We start from the raw sequence: 21,390 nt of genomic DNA on the forward strand, positions 1-21,390 counted from the left end.
CAGGACAAGGTGGTTCTGCGCCCCCTTCCGGATTTTCTTCCAAAGGTTCTTACCCCGTTTAATTTGAACGAGGACATTGTTCTGCCTTCCTTTTGTCCACACCCAGTTCATAGGGTGGAAAGGTCTCTGCATTCATTAGACCTCGTCAGAGCTCTCAGATATTACATATCCAGGACAGCCCTCTTTAGGAAAACGGACTCTTTGTTCGTCATTCCTGAGGGGCCTAAAAAGGGACAGGCAGCTTCAAAGGCGACGCTGGCTCGCTGGATTCGGTCTGCGATCCAGGAAGTCTACCGCTTGCAACTCAAGGCTATTCCTAGTGGGCTGCGGGCTCATTCCACACGAGCAGTTGGCGCTTCGTGGGCCATTCGGCATCAGGCTTCAGTGGAACAGGTGTGTAAGGCTGCGACCTGGTCTAGCCTACATACGTTTCAAAGCATTACAGAGTCCATACCCAGGTTTCAGCTGAGGCAAACCTGCGTAGGACAATTCTGCAAACGGAAGTAGAGCACCTTCTCTCAGTAGGTGCTCCAGGCTGTCTGGGACTGGTTCCTAGTCCTTGGGTTGTGTTGTCTTGTTTTTATTTTTCCCACCCATGGACTGCTTTAGGACGTCCCATGGTCCTGTGTCCCCCAATGAGGCGTCAGAGAAAAACAGATTTTTGTGTACTCACCGTAAAATCGTTTTCTCTTAGCCATCATTGGGGGACACAGCACCCACCCTGTTGCCCTGTTGGGCCTTGGTTCCCTCAGTACCTTATTTGGTTATATGACTCTTTTTTTTTTCTCATGTTCCTATGTTGAGATAAGTTTTTACTGGCTTTTTCTCCTACTGCTTGTGTACTAAAACTGAGCTTGCCTGGCCCGGCCAGGGGGTGTATACTGCACAGGAGGAGCTATGCTTTTGCATCTACTTAGTGTCCTCCTATGGATAGGCAGCATAACACCCATGGTCCTGTGTCCCCCAATGATGGCTAAGAGAAAACGATTTTACGGTGAGTACACAAAAATACGTTTTTTTCTGGATCACCAAGAGTCTCTTGTTGGCTCATGCTGCTCATGCTGGTACCCTTCCACTTAGACACCTCCCCAGTGTTCTTCTGAGGTAAAAGTCAATGGCATAGTCATGCTATCAGAACACCACTACTAAGACTACTCTCATAAAAATATTTTATCAGATATCATAAATATTAAAACAGAACAATTGTCATGTTCTTATTTCTTCAAAACATTTAAGATCACATAGACATACATATAACGTGCAGGTGTCAACCAAGGTTAAACCCTCGCCTGAGCGCGGCCTCAGAAAGTGGTTGGTATAGAGGAGGACAGAATATAGTTGTTACTAAGTCACTGTCAGGCTGATACTGGTTGAATGTTTACTGTATCTTCCTTATGGCTAGTGGATAAATGTCCTAACTACCATTGAACTTCTCTGTACTTGAGGTATACGTGCGCCTCACTGTCCTTACCGACCTCTAGCGGGGGTAACCACCACCAAAACAAAGTGATAAAGTACATAGACAGAACCATAGACAAACAGGTACAAAAATGCGTTAGACGTCCAGGGTTCTTATATTAGGTATAGTTTCCCTAATATAAATTTGCTGGATTTGTTAGGTAAGAGCCTGGAGTACCACTTAGCTTATGGACCCCCCAGCTTCCCGACGCGTTTCACCCCCCCCTAACGCAGTAAAAGGGGATCATCAGGGGATATGAATGAGTCACTTCTTAGAAAGGACACAGGGGAAAAAAAGGGGTCCTCTTATTCAGGAAATGATGCCTGTTCCCTTTTCATATAGCGTTATAGTGAGAGGACTATTTCATGTCCGGGATGGTTTAAGGTTATCAGAGTCTAGTCCCTGGATATGGGCGTGGTTGTATATACACTTGTTTACAATTAGGCAGGTTATTGCCTCCACTCTGATTCTCAGGGAGATGTATAGTCTTATCTAACAGTTCTATAGAGCAGTTTGTGTGCCAGTCCTCTTGGCAGATAGCGAGTGTATATACAACCACGCCCATATCCAGGGACTAGACTCTGATAACCTTAAACCATCCCGGACATGAAATAGTCCTCTCACTATAACTCTATATGAAAAGGGAACAGGCATCATTTCCTGAATAAGAGGACCACTTTTTTCCCCTGTGTCCTTTCTAAGAAGTGACTCATTCATATCCCCTGATGATCCCCTTTTACTGCGTTAGGGGGGGTGAAACGTGTCGGGAAGCTGGGAGGTCCATAAGCTAAATGGTACTCCAGGCTCTTACCTAACCAATCCAGCAAATTTATATTAGGGAAACTATACCTAACATAAGAACCCTGGACATCTAACGCATTTTTGTACCTGTTTGTCTATGGTTCTGTCTATGCACTTTATCACTTTGTTTTGGTGGTGGTTACCCCCGCTAGAGGTCGGTAAGGACAGTGAGGCGCACGTATACCTCAAGTATAGAGAAGTTCAATGGTAGTTAGGACATTTATCCACTAGCCATAAGGAAGATACAGTAAACATTCAACCAGTATCAGCCTGACAGTGACTTAGTAACAACTATATTCTGTCCTCCTCTATATCAACCACTTTCTGAGGCCGCGCTCAGGCGTGGGTTTAACCTTGGTTGACACCTGCACGTTATATGTATGTCTATGTGATCTTAAATGTTTTGAAGAAATAAGAACATGACTATTGTTCTGTTTTAATATTTATGATATCTAATAAAATATTTTTATGAGAGTAGTCTTAGTAGTGGTGTTCTGATATAATTGCTACCTCAATACTAACCTTTGTGGTTCTAGTACATAGTCATGCTATGCAACTGAAGGATTTCATTCTTTTCCTACCCAGATCACACTGGTTTCAAGGCTCCTATCTTCAGCATGCTGCGAGAGTCTTCAAGTCTCTTAGGCCCCTTTCACAGATCAGTTTTTTGCTGTCGGTCACAATCAGTTTTCTCAATGGATTGACGGATCCGTCACAGATTGTGGAGAAACTGATGCGACGGATCCGTTTTTCGACGGATCTGACTAGCGGGGGGCTAAATAATAATTGGAGTATGCTCAGTTTAAAAAAAACGGAATCAGTCGCCGGATACCGTCATTTGACTGATTCCGACAAATCCTCCACCCATAGGCTTCCATTCTACCATTTGACGGATGGCTCCGGATCCGTTGCTGTCCGTTTTTTCGACATAGACAAAAAAACGTTACTTTGTCTGTTGTCTCCGTCCGACGGACAATTTTCGACTGATCCGTCAAACGACAGATGAAACGTGATCCAATCCATCGCTAATACAAGTAATTATGCTAATTCTATTGTAGAATCAATTTATGCTAATTCTATTGTAGAATCAATTTAGTTTGTGACTAACAGGACCTGTGCTGATGTCATACCCATGTGACCAGAAGGGGCGGGGCCTCAGCCAACAGCTGATTCCAGAAAGTAACATTTTTCTGCTGGCTGAGGCCCCACCTCTTCTAGTCACATGGGTATGACATCAGCACAGGTCCTGTTAGTCACAAACTAAATCGATTATATAATAGAATTAGCATAAATAACAGGGGGAGGGGATAACTATGAATACTACCCCAGCTATTAGCTGATCCTCAGCTGCTGTCACTCAACAAGCTGATGATTTTACAAACTTTACTTTCTTGTGTTTCAAAACCTATACATCCTCGCTGAAAACTAAAGGTATGTAGAGAATCAGCCTGATAGTGCCAGTATTGCACTGGCTTTGGGTTATATAGAAAAATCCTGGTGATTGGTTCCCTTTAAGTGTTTCTGATGGGCCAGTTTATATTCATTTTTAGGTTACTTCTCCTACTACTTTCACACTAACTGATAAGCTTTGCTCCGGATGGTGAGTGTATCCTACTGAAAAGGTGCTAACTTTTTTCTTGCTTAGTGTCAGCCTCCCAGTGGCAGCAGCATACATCCCATTGTATCCTATGTCCCCCAATAAAGGCTTCAAGAAAGAGATTGAGACCCTAAAATCTTCATATTTTGGAATTACAGAGTCGTAGTATAACTTTCATTTGAATTTATTGTGCGTGTGTAAACATTTTGTGGAGTTGCTAGTAGTGGATCAGTTTTAAGCTTTGTTTTTATGGTTTAAATTCCAGTTGACAGGACTATTCCAGTTTACAGTCAGACTTGCATCAGAAACAGAAGCTCGTTTCACATCAGTAGAACGCATCAGTCATTACATCAAGGTAAGCATCATTGTTTAAAGGGGTTGTCTACTACTTAGTATTTGATGACATAGCCTCAAAATCGGATCAGTGGGGGTCTGACATGCCCACCGATCTGCTGTTCGCTTTGGTGGTGATAGAACCATTATTGCCTCATACATTGTATCGGTTTCTCATAAATAAGGTGACTTATTTATTGACAAGATATGCAATTTATACAACCAGAGCAATACATTGATGAGCAGGAAGATCGTCATAAAGGGTTAAATATAATGAAAGTACCTTGGTCATCAAGGTCTGTCCGTGTGAGGTAATTGCTATCTGAGGATGTCCAAAGGTATTTTCACCATACGTCATTATTTATGACGATCTCCCTGCTTATCGATGTGCAGCACTGATTATTTGAAATTAATACTTAGTATTTTTTTTGCTTGCCAGCATTTTTTCTATTTAACTTGAAATATATTACCAACAGTAATAACTGTTGGGAAACACACTGATAATAAAATAGTCTTGTCTTTTTATATTCAATATTTAATATATTATTAATAGCTATAGCTACTGGGTAATAAATCACTATAATTGACTTAGTTTGTGGGGTTTATGTACATTATGCACACTGTGTTGTGAGCCACTTCCCAAGATCTGGTTAGTCCACCTTTCTCTCATTCGCAGTTGTTTGTATTAATTATAATATTGTAATAATGAATATTGGTCTTGACATAAACTTAGTGGCCTGCAATTCCTCCGTTTTGTCATCGGTTTATGTGCTCTGGTGATAGTGGGTGCTGTGTATCAGGCCCCCACTGATCTGACGTTGAAGACCTATTTTAAGGATAGGTTACTAATATCAGTGATTTTTGCATCACTTTACAAAATAATAAAAGTCCTGGATAACCCCTTTAATAAATTTTTACTACTTACTCCTGCAAACCCTTCATTAGAACATGTGGCACGATATGCAAGTGTTGAGGAATTGGTGCCTATGTGTTTTTGTTTTGTTTTTTTTTTTTTGTTGTGGACGTTGTGCTGGGATCTGTGTATGGGTCAGGTTGATCAGCATCTTGTATGAATGAGAGTTTTCAGATGCTCATTATTCCCATACGATACCTGTTTTCTGTTTAGACGTTGGCCCTTGAAGCTCCTGCTAGAATTAAGAACAAGGCTCCCCCTGCAGATTGGCCCCAAGAAGGAGAGATCATTTTTGAAACTGCGGGTATGAGATATAGAGAAAACCTACCCTTGGTACTGAAGAAAGTGTCTTTTACTATCAAGCCAAAAGAGAAGGTTGGAATTGTGGGAAGGACTGGGTCAGGTGAGAGAAATCTGTCCTTTGAACAATGGCATTCTGTAGGTTATTACAAGATGGCTTTTTTGCATTTTGACGATTATACCTTATTCTTCCTTATAGGAAAGAGCTCCCTCGGCATGGCACTTTTTCGACTTGTGGAGCTTTCTAATGGTTGTATAAAAATAGATGATGTAAATATTAGTGACATTGGCTTAGCAGATCTTCGCAGCAAGCTATCTATTATACCCCAGGAGCCTGTCTTGTTCAGTGGCACTGTCCGGTAAGCACATTTAAAAGAATCCAGGTCCCATCCCTTTCCCCATAAACTTTGTCATTGATTTCTTTGTTTAGCATTGAGGGGAACTAGCAGTCAGTGGTTAGCCAAACCGAGTCTGCTGAATATGCAGATTTCTGAATCCTCACAGCACAAAGTGCGTGCATTTTCAGGATTCTGCAGTACTGGCGCAGGCAGGCATGTGAGCACAACTATGCGATGTGTATACATGCAGTCACGTGCCAACTAGATATGCACGGCCTCACTCAATACAAGCCTATTCAGAATGTGGCCAAATACACCTAAGCCGGAAGTATGCAAATCCTGTACTTGCCATCACATGACCACGGCTCCTGGGGCTCTCGAATCCTGATAGCGCACTGACTTGTGCCCCGAGGCTGGACAACGCCTGTAAAGACCTATCTAGCATATACTAGTGAAAAAGACATAGGTAAGGGGATGTAATAATTACTTTCTCTCTACAGAATATTTATCTGCAAACTGGATCTCCTATTTCCGTAATGAAACGCTAATATTCATTGCTTTAAATCTCTAGCTCCAACTTGGATCCTTTTAACCAATACTCAGAGGAGCAGATTTGGGATGCCCTGGAAAGAACACACATGAAGGAATGTGTAAGTTAATATGTACACTTCCATTTTAAAGGAAACTTATCATTAGATTGAGAGGTCTCGGTTATGTATGTGCATGAGAGAGTCTGCCTGGGGGCAGCGCCGGACTAGTCGGCCAAGGCACACAGTCCCTGGCCAGCTTTCAAAGTATAATTATTCTGAGTGGTTACAACATACAAGAAAAAAAGCACACCTGTCTGAAATTGTAGAGCCATGGTCTGATTCATGGTGCCTGTGGATCGAGCAGCACAAGTCACTTTCCCGTTAAGTAATTGAATTAAGATGCATTAAAGCTAAATGTTTGAAGCAGTCAGGCTTTTACATTTCTAAAACATATTGGTTTCTTCCTGCTAGGTTGCCCAACTACCTCTCAAGCTTGAAACTGAAGTTTTGGAGAATGGAGAGAATTTCTCAGTGGGAGAACGTCAGTTAATGTGCATAGCGCGAGCTTTATTACGTAGATGTAAGGTAAGCCAGTTACTTGATATATCAGAATGATATCTCTACAGAGCTAATGTAAATGAAGGTATTTCTATGCAAATTGTAGTACTGTAAGTCTGTATTTGAGCAATGCCTTTAACCCCTTAATGACCAATGATTCTATAGCACTATATCTACTATAGACGTCATATAATTGAAACGTCACTGTGTGGAAACACACAATGACAGCCCTGTGGCGGCAGCAGTCACCGACAGCTGACTGGCACATCAAGCGAAATGTGATCAGTTACAGCAGTCCCTGTTCTCTGATCACTGTGATTGGCGGAAAGTACTGGAATATCAGCACTTCCTGCACGATCACCGCAGGAGCTCAGGATAGCACTGCCCCTGGCTGATAAACCCTGTAGATGCCACAGTTGTGGCATTTAGAAGGTTATGGGAGGGAGGGGGCTCCCCCATTGGCACCCCTGCAAAAGAAATCACAGGGATCTGATTTTGGTCCAGATTTTAGTTAATTCAATGGCATAGAAGGGCTAAAAAATGCAGGAAAAACGGCCCAACAATTGACATGCTGCTTCTTTCTGCACCAAAAACTGCAAGGGGAAAAGAAGCAACGTGCGAACAGCATTTTTGATTTCTTATAGACTTTGCTGGGATAAGGATAGACATGCAGATTTGGGCAACAAAATGCACGATAACCTGCACCAAAAACGCATCAAAAACTGCACATGGTGTTAGAGTCAGCTGTAGGCAGGGTCTAACAGGTGTTTTGTCTGTGTAATCTGACAGGTCTCATGTATTGCAATACAGGTCTATTGCAATGCATGACTCCAGTGATCAGAAGAATAAAACTTATAGTCTCAGAAAGAGACTAAGTAAGAAGAGTTAAGAAAAATATTGCAAAAAATATTTAAAAACAAAAAAACCCAACCCAAAAAATATTACACCACACATATTTGACATTGCTGTGTCTAGAACGACGCAATGTACAAGACTGTCACACTAATTAAGCCACACAGTAAACATCGTAAAAAAAATAGTAACAATAAATGATGCTTTTACATTATAACTCCTAAATAAAAGTGAAATAAAACGCGATGCTGAAAACATCATCTTGTCCCACAAAAAAACAAGTTTCCATACAGCTCCATCAGTGGAAAAGTAAGATACAGCGATGCAAAAACAATTCTTTTTCTATAAAATTGTTTTGTGTTGGTAAATGTGGCAATACATAAAAAAGTTCAGTAAATGCAGTGTCGCTGTAAATGCACTGACCCAAAGAATAAAGCTGTCCTAACACTTTTACCACAAGGTGAACAGCATAAAAATCCCTGGAAACCCCAATGAAAGTGCTCATCGTAGAGCACAGGATAAATGTGAACTGATCCAAGATGTTCTGTACCCCAAAATGCCACCAATAAAACTTCTACTCATTCCACAAAAAAAAGGTCCCCACTCAGGTTCGTCATCTGTTAACAGAAATATAAGGGGTTTCCATATTACTGGTAGCACAAAGGCTGTGGAAAAATGCTATGGCTCCTCACCCATAAATGTAATCCACCAAAATCTGCACTCTCAAATCCAAATGCCCCCCTCCCTTCTGAGCCCCAGTGTTTCTGAACTGAATTTAGCATCTACATGTTTGGCATTTCTGTAGCAAGGAGAGCCCACTTAATTTACGGGGTGCAGTTTTCCAGAAACACAAGCTCAGCAGAATATACGGGCACTATAATGGCAGTTTTCCATTTTCACTCTGCAACATCAATTGCTGCTTGTTTCTGGAACACACCCATGGAGTCAAAATCAACACTACACGCATAGATGAATTCCAAAAAGGGTGTAATTTCCAAATTGGGGGTCATTTGAAGGAGGTGCTCTTCTGGCACGTAGGGGCATTATATATGGCATCCACAAACTATTCAAGGAAACTATGCTTCAAAAGTCAAATAACACTCCTTCCCGCCCGAGTCTTGGCGTGTGGCGAAACGGTACCATACAGTTACATATTGGGTATTGTTGTGTTCACAAGAAGTTGTGTAACAATTATTTGGTCATTTTCTCTGACGCCTCATTAGAGGACACAGGACCATGGGTGTTATGCTGCCTATCCATAGGAGGACCCTAAGTAGATGCAAAAGCATAGCTCCTCCTCTGCAGTATACACCCCCTGGCCGGGCCAGGCAAGCTCAGTTTTAGCTTAATGTCTGTAGGAGGCACTTCCTTTCAAGGTTTGTTATTTTTTGAGGGCGACGGTTTCCTTTTGGGACCTATCTCCCACTACCATCAACGGGCGGGAACGTCGAGTGTAGCCTCCACGTTCCCCCTCCTGCGTCGCTGGATCCTGGGCTGGACGACGGGTTCCACAGACACCGATTTTCCAAAGCCCAGGGTAGAGGCCTGTGCCCCTATAGCCCAATTCCTCTGCCCCTCTTTGCAGGCTCTGAGTTGAATATGGCACCAATTCCTCAGCCCCTCTTAGCAGGCTCTGAGTTGAATATGGCACCGGTGTGAGCGGACACAGCAAGCTGACTCTGCTATTTTCATTGCCTGGACGAAAGCAGTGTTTTAAGGTGAGATCCCCCCTGACTGGTTTCCCAGACAAAGGGAGAAAAGACGCTGCAGGGAAGGCTCCCAGGACATTTACAGTATTTATTATGAGAAAGTCCCTTTCTGAGTGCAAGGAGGAGAGCCCCAAGGATCCTGCACACACAGTGTTAACTTTTCTCTAGCTTGCTGGCTGGAGGAGGGGGGAAGTCACTCCTGTTTGCAGAAAGTCCTGCAGATAATTTCCCAGTGGCAAGGGGAGGGCCCAGGGCTCAGGGACACATGCTGTTTATTTGCTCTGTTTATTTGCTTTAGCAGAAAAGCCAGCTGATAACCACCAGTGACAAGCTGTGTGCTTATTGGAGGGACAGGGAGGAAAACTATCAGAAGCTCCCTTCCCGCCGTTTTTTACTACCCATAAGCAGGGGGGAGGCACACTGACTTCATCTTCGCGCTCTTTTAGCGCTAAGCCCCCCCCCCCCCCCCCCCGCGGGCGCGATAAGCCCGGCCCCCACCCCCCGGAAAGCGTGCGAAGATCTCCATAGAGCTTAATCCTTCCTGAGGACAGGGCCATCGGCTGATTCTGGTGAGGTGCCTGCTTCACTTGTAGCTCTGCTGAGCATTGCTCCCCCTCCTGGCATACTCCTATTAGGAACATGCAGAATTCTAAGGGCACTAAGAGTGCTAAGGCCCACATAGTCTATTATTCAGCCTGCCATGCTGAGCTACCACGTAAACACACTTCTTCTCCCTGTGAGTCCTGTGCCCCTATAGCCCCCCCAAGACCCCCCTCGCCACCACCGCTGCCACCGTCAGCCCAGAGCCTAGAGCTCCCAGCCCACTGGAATGGGCAGAGTTTCGGTCCCAATCCATGGAAAAACTGTTACAGAACCTGGTGCTGGCTATGCAATGTCGTCCTCCACACCCTTCTGGGTCCCTGGACGGAACGCAGTCTGAGGATACCCCTATGGAGGATCCTTCTCGGGTAATCCGTCACCGGTTGCAGGGATCAGGAGAAGAGCACACGGCCGGGTGTCTCCAGCGGGCTCTCCCTCGGGAGCACACAGGGCAGGCTCTCCCACACGCTCCACGGCTTCCGAAGAGCTGGAGGAGGGAGAATGCTGTTTATACCAAGAGGATTCCTTGGTTTCAGCCTCCCCAGATGATCAAACTGCAATAGACTCCCTTATAGCAGCAATCAACCAAATTCTGCATGTGGAGGATCCCCCATACACTACCACTGACCATGCGGTCTCCTTTAGGAGGGCAAGGAAACCCCAAAAGGTTTTCGCTGTCGCCCGCTCTGCTTTTGAGGCTGCGGGTTCCTCCCTCTCGCCCTCCTTTGCCGCTGTGTGGGTCGCAAAGGCGATCTCGGTCTGGGCAGAATCCCTTAACACTTCGCTTGAGGAATCCCAGTTCACTCATACCTTCACAGAGGTAACAGCTCAAATTGCCGCTTTAGCGGACTACCTCATGCAGGCCTCCATGGACGCTGCTACCTGCGCAGTGTTTGCCGGCTCAAATACCATATCCATCCATAGAGCTCTCTGGCTCCGACAATGGCGAGCGGACTCTGCCTCCAAGAAGTCTCTCACGGGCCTTCCCTTTTTTCCAGACCGATTGTTTGGTGAACGTCTGGACAAGCTCATTTCTGACGCCACGGGAGGAAAGAGTACCTCCCTTCCCCAGCTGAAGTCCAGGACGTCCTTCACCAGACGTCCACAGTCCTCGTTCCGCTCCTTTCGGAACTCATTTGGTTGGTCGACATCTCGTGCTGTCCCCGCCACCAGCCGCGGACTACGCAGGGACCGACCTTATCAGCTCTGCCCGAAACCCACTTCATCATGGCAGCCTAGACCGAAACAGTCCAGGACTAGGGAGACTCGGCCACGATGTTTTCCCCCCTCATGATTCCTTCGGCGCCCCAGCAGACACACTCATTGTAGGAGGTCGACTGCGGCTCTTTCATCACATCTGGGCTGCCGCCTCAGACGACAAATGGGTGCGAGACCTTGTGTCTTCCGGTTACCACATAGAATTTCGGACCCGACCCCCGAGTCGGTTCTTTGTCTCAAACCTCCCAAAGACTCAAACGACGCAAAGCTTTTTTTCTCAGCAATCCACTCGCTCCAAACAGCAGGAATGATAATACCTGTCCCAGACGACGAGAAGTTCGGGGGGTTTTATTCCAATCTCTTTGTGGTCCCCAAAAAGGATGGGTCAGTTCGACCCATCCTGGACCTCAAACACCTAAACAAACGTGCACATATGGAGATTCAGAATGGAGTCCCTAAGGTCCATTATTGCATCCATGGTCGAAAGGGAATTCCTCGCCTCCATAGACATCAAGGACGCGTACCTGCACATACCCATCGCCCCAGATCACCAAAAGTCCCTCCGCTTCTTAGTTCAGGACTCCCACTTTTAATTCGTAGCTCTACCCTTCGGCCTTGCCACCGCACCAAGGGTCTTCACCAAAGTCATGGCGGCCGCCATGAGCGTCCTTCACGCCAGGGGAGTCGTCGTTCTCCCTTACTTGGACGACTTCCTCATCAAGGCCCCCTCCTTCCGCGACTACTCAACCAGCGTACAGATCACTGTGGACACCCTATCCCGCTTAGGGTGGCTAAGGGTCGCTAATCTGGACAAATCATCCCCGATCCCATCACGATCCATCACCTTCCTGGGCATGTCCCTGGACACCCGTCAGGGCTTGATCCTTCTCCCTCAGGACAAGGCGATCGCTCTTCAACGAGCGTTACGCTGCCTTCTACGTCCTCCGTCTCGCTCCATTCGATTCAGCATGAAAGTGCTCGGCAGGATGGTGGCAGCTATGGAAGCAGTACCCTTTGCTCAACTGCACCTCCGCCCACTGCAGCTAGCCCTTCTAGCGGCCTGGGACAAGAGTCCCTTCTACCTGGAAAGACATCTTCACCTGACGCCTTCAGTCAGGTACGCACTCCGCTGGTGGCTTCGGTCATCATCCCTATCGAAGGGGAGATCCTTCCTTTCTCCCAGTGAACTGGCTGGACCTGACCACGGACGCCAGCCTCCTAGGCTGGGGAGCAGTGTACCGGCACCACACCGCTCAAGGAACGTTGGACGCCCCAGGAGTCTTCCCTACCCATCAACATCCTGGAATTCTGCGCGATCTTCCTCGCGCTAAGGGCGTTCTGCCCTCTGCTAGCAGGTCATCAGATTCGAGTCCAATCGGACAATTCGACAGCTGTAGACTATATCAATCGGCAGGGGGCACCCGCAGCAAAGCGGCTTATCTCGAGGCCCACAAGATCCTCAGCTGGGCCGAATCGTCGGGATCAGTGATATCAGCGGTACACATACCGGGGGTAGAGAACTGGGCAGCAGACTTTCTAAGTCGCCAAGGCCTGGCCGCCGGAGAGTGGTCTCTCCACCCAGATGTGTTTCTACAAATCTGCACTCGCTGGGGCACACCAGACGTGGACCTAATGGCCTCAAGGTTGAACTCAAAGGTACCCGCATTCATAGCCAGGTCACGCGACCCGCAGTCCATCGGCGCGGATGCTCTAGTCTGCTCCTGGCACCACTTCCGCCTGCCTTACATATTTCCACCACTACTCCTGCTGCCACGGGTAATCAGGAAGATCAAGGCAGAGGGAGTCCCGGTGATACTGATAGCACCGGACTGGCCCAGGCGCGCCTGGTACGCCGAATTAGTACAAATGCTCACAGACGCACCGTGGCGCCTTCTAGACATCCCAGTCTTGCTGACCCAAGGGCCCATTTCCCATCAGAACTCCAGAGCCATGAAGCTGACGGCATGGCCATTGAGACCTGGGTATTAACAAGAGCCGGATTCTCCCCCGCGGTTATTTCCACCATGATCAGCGCCCGAAAGCCTGCTTCATCCCGCATTTACCACCGTACGTGGAAAATCTTCCTTTCATGGTGCAGGGAAACTAGCCTCCAGCCTCTGCCTCTGGCCATCCCCAGAATTCTCGATTTTCTGCAGGTTGGCTCTCAGTTCCCTTAAAGGGCAGGTCTCAGCGCTCTCAATCTTCTACCAATGCCGCCTGGCTCAAAAACCGCAAGTCAAGACCTTCCTCCAGGGCATTTCCCATCTAGTTCCCCCGTACAAACGGCCGCTGGAACCATGGGACCCCAACCTCGTTCTGGACGGTCTCCAGAGGTCTCCCTTTGAACCCCTCAAGGAATCCTCCCTTGCTCTTCTGTCCTGGAAGGTAACATTCCTGGTGGCAATTACTTCCATCAGACGGGTTTCGGAGCTAGCAGCACTCTCTTGCCGCGAGCCTTTTCTGATCTTTCACCAGGACAAGGTGGTTCTGCGCCCCATTCCGGATTTCCTTCCAAAGGTTCTTACCCCGTTTCATTTGAATGAGGACATTGTTCTACCTTCCTTTTGTCCACACCCGGTTCATAGGGTGGAAAGGTCTCTGCATTCGTTAGACCTAGTCAGAGCTCTCAGATATTACATATCCAGGACAGCCCCCTTTAGGAAAACGGACTCTTTGTTCGTCATTCCTGACGGGCCTAAGAAGGGGCAGGCAGATTCAAAGGCGACTCTGGCTCGCTGGATTCGCTCTGCGATCCAGGAAGTCTACCGCTTGCAACTCAAGCCCATTCCTAGTGGGATGCGGGCTCATTCCACGCGAGCAGTTGGCGCTTCGTGGGCCACTCGGCATCAGGCTTCAGTGGAACAGGTGTGTAAGGCTGCGACTTGGTCTAGCCTACATACGTTTTCAAAGCATTACAGAGTCCATACCCAGGTTTCAACTGAGGCAAATCTGGGTAGGAAAATTCTGCAAACGGCAGTAGAGCACCTCTCTAAGTAGGGGCTCCAGGCTGTCTGGGACTGGTTCCTTGTCCTTGGGTTGCGTTGTCTTGTTTTTTTTTTTCCCACCCATGGACAGGACGTCCCATGGTCCTGTGTCCCCCAATGAGGCGTCAGAGAAAAACGGATTTTTGTGTACTTACCGTAAAATCGTTTTCTTTTAGCCATCATTGGGGGACACAGCACCCACCCTGTTGCCCTGTTGGGCCTTGGTTCTCTCAGTACCTTATTTGGTTATATGACTCTTTTTTTTTCTCATGTTCCTATGTTGAGATAAGTTTTTACTGGCTTTTTCTCCTACTGCTTGTGTACTAAAACTGAGCTTGCCTGGCCCGGCCAGGGGGTGTATACTGCACAGGAGGAGCTATGCTTTTGCATCTACTTAGTGTCCTCCTATGGATAGGCAGCATAACACCCATGGTCCTGTGTCCCCCAATGATGGCTAAGAGAAAACGATTTTACGGTGAGTACACAAAAATCCGTTATTTACCTATTTCCCCTTGTGAAAATGTTAAATCTGGGGCTAAAACCACATTTTAATGGTAAATATAAATTTTTTATTTCTTTACCGCCAAGTGGTATAACATTTTGTGAAACGTGGTGTCAATATGCACATTGAACTGCTAGTAGTTTGCAAAATAGGGTCACTTATAGAGAGTTCTGCTGTCCTGCCACCTCACGGGCTTTGCCAATGTGATGTGGCACCTGCTAACCATTCCAACTCAATCTGCACTCCGATATGGCGCTCCTTCCTTTGCACTGTGCCTGAAAGTAGTTTCCAACCACATATGGAGTATTGCCATGCTCGAAAGAAATTGCAGAACAAATTTTGTACTCCGTTAGTCTCCTGTTACCCTTGTGAAAGTTAAAAATTTGGGCCTTCAGCATCATTTTTGTTGAAAAAAAAAAAAAACCTGTAACATTTAGTTTTCACAGCCCAATGTTATAAAATTCTGTGAAGCACCAATGGGTTCAAGGTGCTCACCACACCCCTACATAAATTCCTTTAGGGGGTTAAAGCAATATATTTTTTGTGGTTCTGGGTACATATTGCACCTGACCAGGTTCCCTTTAACTACTCTTTGAAAATCAACTAATAGTGTTTTTCGCATCTTTAAATTTACATTAACTTTGTTTGTTTGATTTATGCCTCGTTCTAGATTCTCATTCTTGATGAAGCCACAGCAGCCATGGATGCAGAGACGGACCTTTTAATCCAGGAAACTATCAGGGAGGCGTTTTCAGACTGCACAATGTTGACCATTGCTCACCGTCTTAACACTGTACTTGGGTGTGACCGTATTATGGTGCTAGCACAAGGACAGGTTAGTGAGAGGAACTTAACAATGGGGTTTTTATTGATCAGCTTTCTACTGTTGCTTGTTTTGTACATTTCTGTTTACTTAGAACAATGTAGGGGAAAAAATCTCCTGTTTTAACTTTATATAATGACGTATTCATCAATTATTAACTTTGTTAAATGACCTTGTGAGTAATCTTGTTTTAAGAACACCATACCGTTTTGTGTAACTAGTTCCTGCACAACACTACGTTTTCTTCTGCTATTTTATTTAATTTTGGAAATTCATAATGGGTACCTTGCCTTGGTTGGGCTGATTGGTATTTTGATACCCCTTTCACACAGTCTGCTAAAGAGCACATAAATCCCAAATGCAAGTACCGTATTTTTCGCTTTATAAGACGCACTTTTGTTCCCCCAAATTTTGGGGGAAAGTAGGGGGTGCGTCTTATAAGCCGAATATACGGGGGGGGGGTGTATATATATATATGTACACTGCAGCGTCCAGGGGAGGTGGGGGCAGCAGCTCTGGAGCACAGGGGAACGCTGCGGGCTGCAGCCTTTGATCTCCTGCACCCGCTCATATAATATGCACAGCCGCTGTCCATCTCCAATGGTGCTGAAATCGCACGCAGTGAGGGGCTGGGGCAGCGGTGCATATTATATGAGCCTGCGTCCCAGTGTGATCGCACATGCCCACCCCTGTGTTAGATTTGGCCCCCAGGCTGCTGCTCATTCTAAAATAAAAAAGCTTTACTTACCCCTGCAGCGTTTCTCCCCGTGTCCCTGCTTCCACTGTGATCAGGCAGGCAGAGATCTCAGGCTGCTGTGCCGATCACATGACCGCACTGAGAACCAGGAAGTGGAAGAACAGAAGCACGGAGCCAGACAGGAGGGAGCTCAGCGCTGAAGGAGATAAGGAAAGAGGGTTTTATTTTACTTTGGGCAGCAGCCTAGGGGCCATATCTGACACAGGGGGACTTGTGCGATCTATAGGGGCCATGGGCAGCACTATGGGGGCGATATCTAACACAGGGGGACTTGTGCGATCTATAGGGACCATGGGCAGCACTATGGGGGCGATATATAACACAGGGGGACTTGTGCAATCTATATAGGAGCCATGGGCAGCACTATGGGGGCGATATCTAACACAGGGGGACTTGTGCGATCTATAGGGGCCATGGGCAGCACTATGGGGGCGATATCTAACACAGGGGGACTTGTGCGATCTATAGGGGCCATGGGCAGCAGCATGGGGGCGTTATCTAACACGGGAACGTGTGCAATCCATAGGGGACCATAGGCAGCACAGGGGAACGTGTGCCATCACAAGGGGGCTATATTCAATATAAGGGGGCCATATCCAGATTAAGGGGGCTAATTTTAGGATGGGGGGCTATGAGGGACATATACCCTATATGATTTGTTAGAGGGACACTGGCATTATAAGATGGACCCCATTTAACATTAAAAAAAAAAAATTCTCTTTTCCTTCACCAAATTTGGGGGTGCGTCTTATAATCAGGTGCGTCTTATAAAGCGAAAAATACGGTAATTAGTTCTGTAAGGCCGGTTTCACAAATCACACAACCTTTGAAGTGAGTCTGGTATAGAAATCAAAGTCCATATTCTGACTGTGATATACGGATGTCTGAATTCAGCCAAAGACTATATAGAAATAAAGTTGGTTTTGATCCAAGCTGCAGAGGAATCATAAAATCCATTAATAGTGAATTATCATACATCATCAGAAGCTTAGCTTGCTTTTAAAGGATTTCAGATGCTACTATGCATTTAATTTCTAAATTAAATCAGTGTCAGAAGCATATGGTGTAAGTACTGGTTTTATCATGTGTTTTTTGAAGCACACTGCTCCCCGATCTCACAGCTTACTGTGAAACTGCTCCTGATTGTTGGACAGATTGGGCTGGTTGCTGGCCCAAAATTGCACTTGCCTACGAGGCACTTTCACCTTTTCAGAATCGTAGCAGCACTCTGGTCAGCCATCTGGCCAACTTCAGACCAGCGCTTGCAAGCTCTATAGTAAAAAGCTTGTAAGTGGTGCTCTTCTTGGCTAAGGGACTGGATTCTTTTTTAAATGAAAAGTAAATTGTAAAGTTGCTTGTTTTTACAAGAATTTTGTATTTTTACTTATTAAAGTACTTGCAAATAACCCGTTAAAAATTGTAAGTATTAATGATCTGGGTGTTCCTTTTAATTTTTTATTTATCTAATGTGTTCTTATTGGTTACAGGTTATGGAATTTGACACACCGTCTGCCTTGCTTTCCAATGAGAATACTCGGTTCTATTCTATGTTTGCTGCAGCAGAGAACAAGATTACCGTGAAGGGCTAAATAATGAGCACCTCAGCTAAACCCCACATTGTGGGGCTGTGCGCTGCTTCCCATTCCCTGCCTGTGGCAGGCTCAATCCCTACTTTTTTTTCTCTTGACTGAAAATATGGTATATTTTGCCTCTTTATTTTTCCTTCTCTTGTTTTAGAATTTATTTTTTTTTTTAGCACAAACCAATTCAGGACTGATTTAGATATTTTTTTTAACTGTTTGAAAGAATATTCATGTTCTATTGTATTTATTCCTACTACTAAAGGTAAAAATATATGCGTTTTCGTTATGAAATGCACTGAAAATAATTAAAATGGTTCAGGCAACCATAGTTCTGTATGTAGCCAGCTTAGAATGAAGCTTTCTACATGCGTCTGTATATAGCCTATATTTACTGTGAAGATGTAAGCTGGTTTATTTTATATTAAAATGAGCACTGGGTTAACTATGAAATATGGCTGTGGATTTTCTGCAAACATTTGATTGTAAATGTGTTTTCACAATTTTTATATGAAACATTTTGTATATTTAACCAATTGGTAAAGGGACATGGCCCTGAAGAGGGCCATTTTTCAATAGTGTTGAGGACCATTACTATGTTACTATGTTCTTTCAGGGTCAGGAGTATTTAGTTGGATTAGTCCAGAATATCAAAAACTTAAAAAGGTTCCAATTTCTATTTTGGGCTATGATATGTGGGTACACTATGTTTTCATATACACCATATTTTTCGTTTTATAAGACGCACCAGATTATAAAACAAACCCCAAATTTAGAGGAGGAAAATAGGAAAAAATATTTTTTAATGTTAAAATGAGGCTCTGTCTTATAATCCAAGTGCGTCTTAAATCTAATGCTCACCAGGGGGGAACAGTGGTGGTGGAGCGGCTCAGAAAGGTCCCAGGAGGCAGGTCGATGCTGTGGGCTCAGAGGAAGGGGATGTTGCAGCTCTGCAGGGTCAGCGATACTGAGGGTTCGTGGTGTAGTGGCGGGCGCCATTGAATCCCCCGGATATGGATTACCAGGGCGATAGTAGTGGAGCAGGGTCATAGAAGGCAGGGTCATAGTATGCGCTTGGGGGTGTTGTGGCGGGCACCATTGATCTGCGGGCGGCGGAGGTGTCAGGACGGAGTGTCTCGGTGGTCAGGTAGATTGAGCTGACTACCGGCTCCATTGAATTGCCCGCGGTTGACGATGGACTTCAAGAAAATGGCCGTGGAGGCGGCGCGTGTGCAGTTAGAACTCCGTGGCCATTTTCTTGAAGTTCATCGCGTTAATATGTGCACGCGCCGCTTCCGCGGCCATTTTCTTGAAGTGCATCACGTCAACCGTGGGCGATTCAATGGAGCCGGCAGTCAGCTCAATGCAGCTGGCACCAAGACACCACGTCCTATGACACCCTCGCAGCCCGCCCGCAGATCAATGCCACCCGCCGCGAAAACCCCCGAGTACGTGTTGTGACCCTGTCTCCTGTGACCCCGCTCCACCACCGGTGACCCGGTAAGTCATATCTGTTTTATAAGACGCACCCCCATTTTCCCCCCAGTTTTGGGGGGAAAAAAAGTGAGTGTTACAAAACGAAAAATACGGTAATTCCAAACACTGAAACAGTTGCATATGGAACCAGAATAAGACCTCTCTTGCACCATCTCAAGGGTGAACAATTTCATCTTAGATTAGGAAGCATCAGTCAAGGATTATCAAGCCTAGAAGTCTATAAACATCCAAAAATGTTTAAGCCAGCACTTATTTCTATAAATACTTTGTTCAAGGGTTAAACGCATCATATGTTTACCAATAAAGTACTGTTATGTAGGTGGGTTCTGTTGGAGGCAATTTTGGGTTATGGGTTTTCTAGCAGTAGAGTAGATCAGCCACATCCACCTTAAGTGGTTTTGGTGTCGGGTAAGTTATCCACTTACTGAGAGTGTATAAAGTGACAAAGTAAGAGATGGGAAATGGAGATCGTCATATTGACTAGTTCCTCTCAAAATCTTGTGAACTTAGGGGAAAGCTTAAGCATATATATATTATGTCTGCCTGGTGAAACTTACATCTAACGCAAATAAGAGTCTCAAAGCCTTATACTGTACAAAAACAAGGTGTTCTATAATAAACCTGTCTGCCCATTGTATCTTTCTATTTCTTCATTTTCACTACAAAGGGTTGTCTTGTAGCACAGGCTTTAAAGGCCCCAAAAGACATTAATAATGTGCTAAACTGGTCAACCATCTAAGTCACCCTTAACAGATAATGAAGTTGGAGGAGAGAAAAATCGGTCATCACAGGAAAAAGCAACTATACAAACCAATACCACTTCACAATACTAATGGACTGCAGGATGTAGCAAGCCTCCATGATACAAGACAGAGGCAGCACAGATGCACAATACTGATAATGCAACCATTCATGCAGCTATACATGAGAGCGCTAGCTGTTGGGAAAACAAGTTATCGAAGTTATTTGGGCACCTATTGAATATTTGGATGCTTGTCTGGAATTTTACTTAGAAAATGTTGATGTAAGTGATTAGCATTCATTGATACCTCAAGAAGGATTCCAAGAGACAATCATTTTTGTAATTAAATTGAAAATAGTCTCTAAATTTGTTTATACAGAACATGGCATATCACTTAATTTTCTTTATCCTTTTTATCAATTTGTATTTCATAAATATACATCCAGTAACTTGAAATTTTGTTACATCATATTCACCACTGAAGGAAGACATCCAGACTACAAAGCAATACGAGCCCCAACAAGCTTCCATGCTGCAGTCAGGCAATCCATATTCGCACAAAGCTTGCAGTAGATTAAACAAGGGAGGCAGAGGTACTTCACTGACAATCAGGGACCACACCTGTACCTATGTTTCGTGGGCAATCCCCCTAATCAGAAATGCCGGGTCTATGTTTACTATTTATCCATTTAATCTATCTAGCTCTCCTTTAGTTACCACCCATGCATTTTTTTTTTATTTTTTTTTTTAAAGAACGCTGAAATAATTGACATGCTGCAAATTATTTTCTGCACCAAATCTGCAAGTCACAAATAAACAACATGTGCATAACACTTCAGGATTCTCATAATAGAAAAATAACTCCGGCACTATTACTTTTATTTCTTTGTCGCTCCATTGGGAGACCCAGACAATTGGGTGTATAGCTTCTGCCTCCGGAGGCCACACAAAGTAGTACACTGAAAAGTGTAACCCCCTCCCCTCTGCCTATACACCCTCCCTTGCATCACGGGCTCCTCAGTTTTATGCTTTGTGTGGAAGGAGGCACACATCCACTCATGCATTCCCATTTTTTTTTTTTTTCCAAAACGTTTTTTATTGATTTTTCAAATTTGTAAAAACATGACAAGTATCATTGCAAAAAAAGAACATTCGTCTGACAAAATGTGACATAGAGGTGGGTGATACCCCAATTTGGAGTTCCATGTTGCTGTTCGATTTAAGATAGTATACAGTAACATTAAACCAAAACAGAGGTAATGAAATATAATATAACATATGCAATACAATTCGTTAA

At 45.0% G+C, this 21,390-nt stretch overlaps 1 protein-coding gene across 1 annotated transcript in view; it reads left to right on the forward strand.

Moving 5' to 3' along the window:
• ABCC5 (ATP binding cassette subfamily C member 5) overlaps positions 1–18,307 on the forward strand; it is a 209,198-nt gene extending 190,891 nt beyond the window's left edge. The window contains exons 24-30 of the mRNA XM_075340366.1: positions 4,123–4,212; positions 5,317–5,506; positions 5,603–5,762; positions 6,313–6,391; positions 6,743–6,856; positions 15,365–15,529; positions 17,762–18,307. Of these exons, the coding sequence (XP_075196481.1) occupies positions 4,123–4,212; positions 5,317–5,506; positions 5,603–5,762; positions 6,313–6,391; positions 6,743–6,856; positions 15,365–15,529; positions 17,762–17,863 (900 nt within the window). The 3' untranslated portion in view covers positions 17,864–18,307. The remainder of the gene's footprint in view (positions 1–4,122; positions 4,213–5,316; positions 5,507–5,602; positions 5,763–6,312; positions 6,392–6,742; positions 6,857–15,364; positions 15,530–17,761) is intronic.
• The last annotated feature ends 3,083 nt before the right edge of the window (positions 18,308–21,390 follow it).

The sequence above is a fragment of the Anomaloglossus baeobatrachus genome, chromosome 3 (assembly GCF_048569485.1).
Source record: "Anomaloglossus baeobatrachus isolate aAnoBae1 chromosome 3, aAnoBae1.hap1, whole genome shotgun sequence".
NCBI lineage: Eukaryota > Metazoa > Chordata > Amphibia > Anura > Aromobatidae > Anomaloglossus > Anomaloglossus baeobatrachus.